We start from the raw sequence: 12,060 nt of genomic DNA, 5'->3' as shown, positions 1-12,060 counted from the left end.
AAGACTTGGTATGATCGTAAGACCCAAAATAGAGTTTTATGAGGGCCAGCAGGTACTTGTTTTAATCCCAGTTCGTCAGAATAAACTTCAAGCTAATTGGGCAGGACCTTACAAGGTACTAAGGCGCCTGAACGATACAACTATGTTATATCCATGGACTCTCAAGACAGAAAGCAGCATACTTTTCATGTAAATACTAGTAAAAAAAGGCCCGTTTCGGAAACAAATGAAACGGGTGCTAGCAAGGTTTTCCTCGGAGTGTGTATGTTTGAGAGTGTGTGTGGGAGAGTGACTCTGTGAGAGAGTGAATGTGCGAGTGTGTATCTGTGACAGAGAGAGTGAGATTGGGTGCGAGTGTGTGTGTGAGAGAGAGAGTGTGCCAGGGGCCCCCTCCCTCCCAGTGCCAGGGGCCCTCCATCCCTCCCTCCTAGTGCCAGGGGCCCCTCCACTCCTCCCTCCCAGTGCCAGGGGCCCCTCCCTCCCAATTTCAGGGTCTCCCTCCCTCCCTCTCCCTGCCTCTATGGTGAGTGGTGCTTGGAGAGACTGCGTCGTGTAAAACGGGAAAAAGAGAGAGGAAAGTGGCTAGAAGCAAAGGGGGGGGGGGGGAGGTGAGAGAGAGAGGGAGGGCGAGATCTCCCCACTACAGAGAAAAAAAAGTTTTAAAAATACCTTGGTAAATTCCGAACACTTGGGCTGCTGTGAACACGACCCCCTCCCCCTTTTTCTAATACAAATCTTCTCTGCAGGATGCTTCTTCTTCCAGATTCGGGGGTGGGGGGAGGTTAGTGTAATCAGGAGAAGAAAAAAAAGGTGAAAACCCGGGCGATTTTAGCTAATTCATCCGTTTTCATTTTCTTTCTTCTGTTCCTTGCACCATTGTCCCACCTACTCGCCCCCACCCCCATGACAGCCCCTCTATAACTCCCCGCCACTTTGTCTCTGAATGCAAGTGTCACAGCAGGAGTGAAAAGGGATCCCGGTGGTGGGGGGGCTGCATTGTCAAAGCCAGGGTTGTGTTTAGGGGGGGAGGAGATGAAAAAAAGGTGAAAAGCCAGGCAATTTTAGCTGGCGAATTCTTCCGTTTTCATTTTATTTCTTCTGTTCCTTGCGCCATTGTCCCACCTACTTGCCCCCACCCCATGACAGCTCCTCTATACCTACCCGCCACCTTGCCTCTGAATGCAAGTGTCACAGCAGGAGTGAAAAGGGATCCCGGTGGTGGTGGGGGGCTGCATTGTCCAAGCCAGGGTTGTGTTTATTACTGCGCAAGTGTTACAGCAGGAGTGAAAAGGGATCCCGGTGCTGGGGGGGGCTGCATTGTCCAAGCCAGGGTTGTGTTTATTACTGCGTCTTCAACGTTCCAATGGGACGTCATTTCTCTGTGTAAAACGCACCTCCAACGTGGGGGTGAGCGATGTGATTCGCTGAGTGTCATTGCTCCGCCCTCGACGTCAGCACGTTTGATGCGAGGGCGGGGCAACCGCTCATGGGCAAATTGTGGTTTCACCACCATGCATTTAGAACGGTGGGACTTGTGGAGGCTTCAGTAGAACGTTGACGGTGCGTTTTATATAGAGAGATGTTAAAGGCCTATGCAAATTGCAGCTATGGTGTTAGCTGTGTGCAGCCTACCAGACCACTGTTAGGATAATGAGCCCATACCTGACCTCTTAGCAGAGACCTTACTAGTGGAACCTATACAACAAATTGTAGTGGGAGAGCAGTTAACCTCCACCCAGAGACAGCAGTTAGAAGCAGTACTGCAAAAGTATGCTGATGTGTTTTCCACTAAACCAGGACTTACCAATTTGGCTAATCACAGTGTAAACACGGGTGACCATGACCAGCTGAAGCAGGGTCCCTATCGAATATCTGCTGAGGTGGAGAGGCAAATGAAGCAGGAGATTGATGAGATGCTAGCCATAGGTATTATAAACAAGTCTCATAGTCCCTGGGCTTTTCCTATAGCTCTTGTACTAAATAAGCATTTATAGAAAAATTGTGATTATGATTATAACAAGATTAAAGTAGTAAATGAGTGCTGTATTCAGAACCAAGTAAAATTGCTGTATTTGTTGGGTGTCGTTTACTGTCCTTTATATGATGGTCCCACCATACTAAAAAAAAATGAAAAATTATTCATATCATTATAATCATTTTGAAAAGTACAAGTTTTTCATATACTAGTGTTTGGAGGCTGGAGAGGCATCTGTTATCTGTGCTATTAAGTCTGATCTGCTGTTTTCCATTCTAATGACTGGTTTCCGGAGAATCATGCATTGCTCTGCCCCAGTCTCATTACAAAAGCTTTCTGATCTGCCAGAAGAGTTGCTGAGTCTGAAATGTTTTGTAGTTCCTTTACTTTTTTCCTTGTGATAATGTTTATGAGAATCCATGTGGAATAATACATTGTGCATCCTCATCACGGAAAGTGGGATGATTGCTGTTCTGGTCATATGGCCAACACTCCTCCAATTCTTTATATTTAGATGTACCGGGATTGTATCTTTACATCCCTTCTGATGCTGTTTTTGAGACAAGACTCTTGCACACTTGGCCAATTTCCTGCAGATGCCTAAACTAGGCCAGAAAGGAAAATGGATGCAGTTACAGCAAAATTTCCAGAGCCTCTATCAGGTCTGCTGGGATTATAGGGATGGTTGGGGTAGTGAAGGATTTTTCCCTATATCACTTTGATTTCCTTCTTTTTGTTCTGAAAGAAAGTGATACGTCCCGCAATGTTGAATAGATGATGTAAAAAAAGAGAACGAGAGGGGGAAATAACTGTTAACTGCACAAAACCATCCACGCAAGCCTGGAAGGCCTTTTCAAAGGTCTCCTGAACTATAGGAGAGTGCATCTGAGTTTGGAGCTGTCATCGGGCAACATCACTATTCAATGTGCCTACATGCTAGCTTGTTAACTAAGAACTCTAACTCTATGTTGGCTGTAAAGAACAAATAATCAAGAAACTTCAGACAGCCCAGAATACTGCAGCCAGACTCATATTCGGCAAAACAAAATATGAAAGTGCCAAGCCCCTACGAGAAAAACTACACTGGCTCCCACTTAAAGAACGCATCACGTTCAAAATATGCTCCCTAGTTCACAAAATCATTCATGGAGATGCACCAGCCTACATGTCAGACCTGATAGACTTACCATCCAGGAATGCCAAAAGATCATCCCGCACATTCCTTAAGCTGCACTTCCCTAACTGCAAAGGTCTAAAATACAAACTAATGCACGCGTCAAACTTTACCTACTTGAGCACACAGCTACGGAACGCATTGTCACGCAACTTAAAAACGATCCATGAACTAACGAACTTCCGCAAAACTACTGAAAACCCATCTCTTTAACAAAGCATACCACAAAGATAAACCAACGTGAATACACATAACTCCTCCACATATATTCAGAACTGTGTTACAATATATGCTTGTTATACTACTATCATGTTTTATCATTATCATGTTGCCCAAGATCGCCCAAGATCCCTCTGTAACACTAAATGTACAATTTCTAATGCATTTCCACCACTCATGATGTATTGTAAGCCACATTGAGCCTGCAAATAAGTGGGAAAATGTGGGATACAAATGCAATAAATAAATCCAATGACAAATATGATTCACTTATGCCTTTCAGTGAGGCTGTTGGCTATCAAAGCAAAAGGGCAAACTAATTTAACATGGGGAAAAAAAAAAAAAAAAGAAAAACAGCAAACGCTCTGAGAAGGATAGTGTGCAAATTGGCTTATATTTAGATAATAGAATACTTTTTATCGGTGAGCAGCCTTACCAGATCCCAACTATAAAGTCATGAGGTACCCTACTGTACCTTCAATATCATCTGCATCATCCAAACCAAATTCTTCCATCAAATCTGCAATGGAAACATTAAAAATGAGCTGAAAGGCAAATTATCTGAAATATACACATAGCATAACATTTCAGTTTATCCAAATAATACCTGATTTTTGCTTTCCCATATTTTCCTTAGCCAATCCTTCTTTGGGAGATGCATCATGTATTTCAGAAACTGCAGGTATCATCGCTGTCTGTATAAGGTAAAAGTGAAGAAAACATGATCCTATCCTTATTAAGTCAGCGAAAATTAAATCCCCTTAGAAAGAATTTTTACCTGTAGCAGAGCACATTTCTCAGAAGAGCCTGAAAGAAGAAAAACTGTATGTTAGCCACTTATAGTATAACCTGAAGATCACAACTTTGTGCAATTTCATGCAAAATTATTAGCTTGCAGGACAAAGACAGCCATGCATTGCTTTTTGCTGCTATTACTTCAATCTATATGCCCTAAAATTCAAATTTTAGTTATTATGCATAGACAAATGCTCATCAGAGAGAATGCCTTGGTAACCTCTACCAGTTAGTATTTCAGAAAGCTGTATAGGTTTAGACTCTACATGCACCTCCAGCTAAATGACAAAGAGGATTACATGAATGATGCCATGCTTATCCAAAGTCATTAACATGATTTCAGTATGATGCTTGTTTCAAAGAGTCATTTGCATACCCACTTGGCCTACTGGCCAGCCTATACTTCTTGAATCCTCTAGTTTAGTCATCCTATAGTCTCTTGATCCACTTATGAAAGAGGGAATGTAAAACGTGTCTAAGGAAGGAATCACAGCAAGCCTTAGCATTGCAAAAGAAGTATAAGCAAGCCAATATTCAAAAGTATGGTACACTGGTTAAAACAATATTGCCTAACAATATCAACAATATTTTAAGGGTATCTAACATAATTCATCATTTCATTTCTTAAGCAAAAAATGCAAAAGCAGACCACAACATGGTTTCATAATTTAACAATGAAGAGTTTTAGATATTTCAGTTCTACTGAAAAATACAACTGAAGTCTTAAATATATTAAAAATATATATAGCTTTTAACAAACATTTTTCTAAAATAGAACTGAGAAGTTCACGTTTGGCCAGCAATGTCCACATTTAATCAAATTCAACTTTAACCTGTTACAGAATAAAAGAATGCTCATAAAAAATTGATAGAAGTTTTATTTGTCAAACTATTCTATAGTAAACAGGAAATAGAAATGACTGAAATATTTCAAAGAAAACAGCCAAACTCTGGTTTACAATGCACAACATACATCAGATATCAAACTATTATCACTGCAAACATTATAAATCAATCACTGCTCCTTTGTCGAATGATAAATCAACAGACTTTGTTGGTTTAGAAAGAGTTGTACTCATTACATATTGATTGTCGAATAAATTTCAAGCTTCTACGCCTCATGCTTTTTGCTTTACTTCAAGAAGGACTAGCTTCTCTTACCTTATGAACCATTTAAGTCAGGGGTTCTCAGCCCTGTCTTTGAAACACACCCAGCCAGTCAGGTTTCCAGGACATCCACAATAAATATGCTTAAGATAAAATTTTCATATGCTAATTCCAGTGCATATTCATTATGGATATCCTGAAAATCTGATGGCTGGCTGTGTCTTGAGGACCGGGTTCAGAACCACTGATCTAAGTTACTGCATTTATCACAGCAAGACTTTATTCAAATACTGAATGGAATTAGATTAGTTTTAATCTTGAACCAGGTTATATGGGTCCAAAGTTTTGGAATACTCCCATAGATTTAAGAAGAATTCATTGCTATTCCTCTTAAGAAACACCATCATCAGCCAGACCAGAACAGATGGTGAAAGGTTAGAAATTAAGGAAGGTAGCAAATTTGGCACTAGTATAATAATGAGTGATTTAAAAATTGAGAACGAGCCACAATTTCACAGTGGTGGATATATTAGATCATTCTATAATTAAAAATCTTTCCACGTGATGTTCTTTAGTTTCTATGGATCCTATTTTATCTACATTCAAGGTGTTGGCTTCATGAGATATAAAGGATATGGAATATCACCAGTTTTTGTGGTACAATATCACAAGGCAAAAGAAAGCAGCTCTAGAGAAATTACACAGTGAATGTTGATTTGTGATTTGCAGTGCTGATAAAGGGGGTGCCATAGTTCTCTTGAATAAAGATTTTTATACGAGTGAGGACAGACGCCAGTTCTTGGATACAGGTGTACAGACTGTTTGACAAAGATCCCTCAGAAAACATAGCAGTACAGTTGATTTCTGTTACATTGGAAGGCAGACAGCTTGGTTTTTTTGATGTCGGCGAAGTATCAGTTTTTAAATTATAAATTTTTTAAAAATACCTATTTTTTAATGTTCTATCTATGGTACATAAATGCTTGGAGAAACCAAGGGGACACCCTATCATTTTGGCGAGAGACTCTCTTTTGGAGAGGGCAAGCCAATAAGTGGACCATTTTCTCCAACTGACAGTACAGAATATCCATTCTTATATTAAAGATAGAACACAATTTTTGAAAATATTGCAGGGATTTCACAATTTAGATGCTCACATATTATTAGTTTCTTTAGATGTTAAGATTGTTATATACTGTCATTCTTCAGTAAGAAGCCTTGTAGATATTGACAACTTGATTGAAATATACTTCTAATCAAGAATGAGGTCAGTACCAAATGTGGACAAGGTTAAATGACATTGCTATGGGATGTACTTATTTTCTGTTTGACAACAAATTTTACCATCGAATTTCTGGAATAGCCATGAGAGCTGTATTTGTTCCTTCTGTGGCTAATCTGTTTATGGAAGATTTTGAAGAACATTAGGTTTTTATCTCTCTTCTTTTTTTTTTTTTTGTCCATGTGCAATGCTGGTGGAGATACATCGATGACATCTTAATTTGGAAAGGTACTATAAACTTTTTTGGAATTTAAAGATTATTTAAATACTTGTCATGCCACTATTAAATTTGATTGTGCTTATACTTCACAGTTTAATTTTGTTTGTGTACAATTGCAATTGTCATGGGGACAGTTATTTACAATTGTATATTCGAAGTTCACAGATTGTAATACCAGGGGCGTAGCCAGACAATAGATTTTGGGTGGGCCTAGGCAAGAATTGGGTGGGCACCAAGTGTTCTACCCCCCCCCCCCCAAAAAAAAAAAAAAAAAAAAAAAATTTTAATCTCAGCTGGTGGGAAATCGCTTCTTTCCACCTTGGCAGCAGGCATGCACTGAAAACTGAGCATGCGCAGGTGCCGGTGTCATGGAGAATAGCGTTTTTGTTACCATCAGGGGAAACTCTTCAGCTGGCGGACCTTGGGATTCCCACCAGTTACCACTAAACATGTGCTACTGTTGGGTGGGCCTGAGCCATAAATGGGTGGACCCTGGCCCACCCAAGCCCACCTGTGGCTACACCACTGTGTAATACATTTTTTCATTTTTCTAGAATGCATTCTGGATATTCCAAGAAGAGTCTTCCTTTTTCATAATTTTTGTGTCGATGTACCATATTCTATCTATCTAATAATCGCCCACCTCTAATAATCCTCTCCTCCCCCCAACTTCAGGGCTGGAAAACCCTTTGAGTCTTACATCCATATTTTTATTCCCTTGATAACCATCCATCCCCAGCCATAACCTTGAGAAGAGGTAACAAATGTCCAGTCATTTTGTGTGGAGGGTACAGGACAGAAATGCCTCAGTACCCCTTTAGTCCTTTTGTCCACGACCATCTCAAGTAGCTCTCCTCACAGCACCTCAAATTTGTTTGTTTTTCCCTTTAATGACTGCTTCCTCTTCAGTCCCTCATTCCTCCCTTCAGCCCTAAGCACAAGACTACAGGAAAGTTTATTAAAGCCCCTTAGCAAGCCACAATTTTTCCCATAGTGGCAGCCTTCCCACAGGGGAGGCTCTGAAACACAAAGCCCACAGAATCCAGATCATCCCTCCATCCACCTCCTTTGAACCTGCTTGACTTCTGCCTGGCACAACCACAGGTAGCAGTGATTCAGTGAGCAGACTGCATGTAAACAGAAAAGGAAAAAAAAAAGCACTGGTCTCCAAAGCCTGCTCTGCCAGCTGTAAGTAAACAAACCACAGTGACCCTGTCAGTAATGGTACTGTGAAGTCAGCCTCTAAAATTTCCCTGAAACACAAAACTCCCCCTCCTCGGTCAAGAGGGAATCTTCCTCCCACATAGCAGAAATCCAGTCAGGATAACAATACAAACATGCCATTTCTTAGCCCAGCAAGGCAATTTACTTCTGTTCTTCCTGCTCAAAGTGATGCAAATTTAATGTTAATACAACTCTGAGTGCTTTGTCCAAGACAGCCCAGCAATTTAACTTAAATAATGAAAAAGCATGGTTAGAATATAATAAACAAGGTATTGTTTCACTCATTTATTTCAATAATTAAAAACGGTTGAACACTTCAGCAGTCTGTTGGCTGTCTTTGTCTTGTGTCATCAATTTCAGGCTTCCTAAAAAATTGAAGTGCCTCCAATAATAGCATACCCTAGATTCAGAAAATCCAGTGATTCTAATAATGGCCCAGGCAATTATTAGAAAGAATACGGACTGACTATATTAAATCTTCAGAAGGGCTGAAAGAGAAATTTTGTTCCAGAGGATATTCTGTCTCTCTAGTTAAACACACTAAGAAAAGGGCTCTTTCTATAATTCTAGGGAGATGTTCCTAAAAAACACTTATCGTAAGCAATCTTCAACTTGTTCCATATGTGTGCTGAAATACACTACTGGCTCTGAGAGAGTTACTAGGATTATAAAAAGTTATCTTAGGATCTTGCAAGTTCATCGTAGTGTTTGGAATTAGCAGTGCATTTTTTAAAATGCTCGCAATTGCAATTTATTGGATAGACTGTGTAATGGTGATGTTTGGACTACACTGGACATCTGACATCTGGTTGGGCAGAAATTGTTCAGTTTGTGCACTTTTGATAGAACTTTTTGTTGACCATTGTTCAGGAAAATAATTTTTGTTACAAGTTATCACTATTTGCTCTTCTAGGTATGGGACTTACTGTGCCCTTATATTTGGTTTTAGAAAGGGCAAACTTCACATATGCTAAAAACAAGATTGATTGAACACTGCCATTGCGTGAAGGTGCTAAAAGAAATGAAACCCTTAGTTTCATATTGAAAACTTTTTTGACATGATTTTGAAACTTGATTTAGACCAGATTTTACCATCAGCCAGAAGAGAGAACATTAGGAAAGCTCTTAGATCACAGAACAATGCTAGATATTTGCTTTAAATACTGTGGAGCTGTCTGGGCTAAATAATTCTATTGAATGAAATGCTTTTTATTCATTGAATTTTGAACAAAATGTTTTTTCTCTTTAAGAATGTGTATTGGGTGGAGCTTAAGTATGAGGCCACTGATGGTTTTAAATGTCGGAGTTTTGCTTTCTCTCCAGCCACATTGTAACATACATAGATAGTAACAGTAGATTACAGCAGATAAAGACCTGTATGGTCCATCCAGTCTGCCCAACAAGATAAAATCAGAGCATAAGGTACGAGGCGATACTACATATGCATACTTGATCTTGATTTGTCCTTGCCATTTTCATGGCTTGCCATAGGAGATGTGGAATAAATTCCCTTGATGCAGCAATTGCAAAATTGGGAACATCAGTATTTCCATGGATCATGAACTTTATTCATCTCAAAGCTAAGTAAAATTTAATTTGTTTTGACAATTTGAAAGCTATATTGGTAGCATTTTAGAAGTGGGGACTCTGTTGGAGTTTCTCCCATTGTGCAATTATTTAACTAAATTGTTTAAGACTGATTAGCACATTTGAGAACTTAGAAATCTGAAAATATGTTTTCAAAATTTAAGTTTTAAAACAATTATTTCTTTATTGCGAGTTTTGACAGTGGAGGCTTTTTTTTTTTTTTATTATTGAACAGTGATGGAAAATAGTCTCTAACCATGTTTTGGTTCTGTAGCATTGTGCACTGAGGTCTTTTCCTCTTGAGTCAATAGTTACAGTACTTATAGTTTGATATATTTTCTCTTTTCTTGCACATCTTTGGAGCTGAAATTTTTTGGCTTTGTTGTGATTTCAACTACCCCAATATTGACTGGATAAATATTATATCAGGAAAGAAAGGCTAATTCCTAAAAAGAAAGAATAACTGCTTCTTGGAGCAACTGGTCCAGAAACTGACAAAAGGGGAAGCCAATTTAGATGTAGTCTTTAGTGGAAAACAAAACTTGGTGCAACACGTAATGGTATTGGATTTGCTGGGAAACAGAGATCATAGCATGATTACATTTGAGTTATAACTGGAATGAAGACACTACACTCCAGTTATTAACTCAAACGTAATCATGCTCTACACACTAAGGAAACTTATTGTGGCAACATTTAACTTTCAAAAGGGCAATTAGGATAAAATGAGGAAAATGGCTTTAAAAAAAGCTAACAGAAGCAACCACAAGGTTAGGAGTTTAAACCAGATATGGACATTATTTAAAAACACCATCTTGAAAGCCAAGACCAGACGTATTCCAAGTAGGAATGCATTTTGATTAAAATTTTTAATCTCATGATTAAAAGTGAGGCATAGCCAGAAGTCCGGGGAGGGGGTGGGGGAAGGGGGCACAGGGGTGGATTCGGAGGGCACACATTTCCTCCCCCTCCCCCTGGTGTCATACCTTTGCTGATAGGAATGCCAAAGCCCCACCAGATGAAGAAATCCACTGTCAAAGCAGTCCCCTTCATCCTTACTGCTTCAGAAGCAAGGACATCAGCACGGTGCCTCCAAACACCACTCCCTGAGCATGCTCAGTTCATGCACCGACTTGGGGAGTGCAAGCGGCAGTGACTGGAGGCATGACACCGACTTCCTTGGGAAGAGGGTGACTCAGGCAGCAGATTTCTTCTCAGCAACCCCACCCAGGTTCGTTATCTCTCTCTTCCCTCCCTCTCTCTCTCTGAACCAGTGGCGTAGCCAGACTGCCAATTTTGGATGGGCCTGAACCCAAAGTGGGTGGGCACAAAATTTTCTCTGTACCCCCCTCCCCCAGCAAAATTTAGTCACGCTAATCAGATGCATTTGTCACACAGGGTAAAGTGCTGCTTTTCAGTGCATCAGATTTCAGAAAATTTATTTAATAGCCTAACACCCTTTTCAATGAGCTTTCAGAGGCCAAAACCTCCTGTCTCAGGTCAGTATAATGCTGTTACGGTATCCTCGCCTGACCTAAGGAAGGAAGTATTGGTCTCTGAAACTTCATTAACACAGGTACCATATTACTTTATCCTAAATTAAAAATAAAATTATTTTCTTTACCTTTCTTGTATGGCCATTTACTTTTTCTCATTGTGTCGCTCCCAGTCTCTAGATTCTGCTTTCCTTCGTTTTCGCTTAACTCTTCTGCCACGGTTTCCTGGCCATTTCTCATTTTTCTCTCCTTTTTCTTTGCTTTCTTCAATATTTTTCTGCCTCTCTCTCTCTGTCCTGATTTAATTCATTCTTACTATCCATTCTTTAATTTCCTTCATCTACTTATGGCTTTTCATCTTTTTCTCACCCTTGTTCTCCCCATGCCCCTTCCTCTTATTCTCCAGTCTTTCACTACTCTCCTTTTCCATCCAGCAGCTCTCTTCTTTCTCTCCCCATCCTTCCAGTCTCCCCTCTCTCTCCCCATCCTTCCAGTAGTCTCCCCTCTTTCTTTCTGCATCCTTCCGTCCAGTGTCACCTCTTTCTCCCTACCCTTCCATCCAGCGTCTTCCCTCTTTCTCTCCCCATCCTTCCATCCATCTATCCTCTCTCCTGATCCTTCCATCTAATGTCTCTCTCCCTCTTTCTAACCAGTGTCTCTGTATCACTCTACCCTTTTCTGTTCAGTGTCCCTTCTCTCTCCACATCCTTCCAGTCTCTCACCTTTCTCTCTGCATCCTTCCATCCAGAGTCTCTCTCCCCATCCATCCGTTTTCCCTCTTTCTCTCCCCATCCTTCCATCTGTTTTCTATCTTTTCTCCTCATCCTTCCATGTTTTCCCTCTTTCTCCCCATCCTTCCATGTTTTCCCTCATTCTCTGCCATCCTTCCATCTGTTTTCCCTCTTTTCTCCCTATCCTTCCATGTTTTCCCTCTTTCTCCCCATCCTTCCATGTTTTCCCTCATTCTCTGCCATCCTTCCA

At 40.2% G+C, this 12,060-nt stretch overlaps 1 protein-coding gene across 1 annotated transcript in view; it reads right to left on the bottom strand.

Annotated features, from left to right (window-relative positions):
- Nucleotides 1-12,060, bottom strand: part of ANKRD26 (ankyrin repeat domain 26) — a 315,986-nt gene that overhangs the window by 160,021 nt on the left and 143,905 nt on the right. Inside the window, exons 14-16 of the mRNA XM_030216173.1 lie at nucleotides 4,147-4,175; nucleotides 3,976-4,063; nucleotides 3,844-3,888 (exon numbers count right to left, since the gene is read on the bottom strand). Of these exons, the coding sequence (XP_030072033.1) occupies nucleotides 3,844-3,888; nucleotides 3,976-4,063; nucleotides 4,147-4,175 (162 nt within the window). The remainder of the gene's footprint in view (nucleotides 1-3,843; nucleotides 3,889-3,975; nucleotides 4,064-4,146; nucleotides 4,176-12,060) is intronic.

The sequence above is a fragment of the Microcaecilia unicolor genome, chromosome 10 (genome assembly GCF_901765095.1).
Source record: "Microcaecilia unicolor chromosome 10, aMicUni1.1, whole genome shotgun sequence".
NCBI lineage: Eukaryota > Metazoa > Chordata > Amphibia > Gymnophiona > Siphonopidae > Microcaecilia > Microcaecilia unicolor.
The sequence above is the reverse complement of the archived record's forward strand: the minus strand, read 5'-3'. Positions and strand labels throughout refer to the sequence as shown.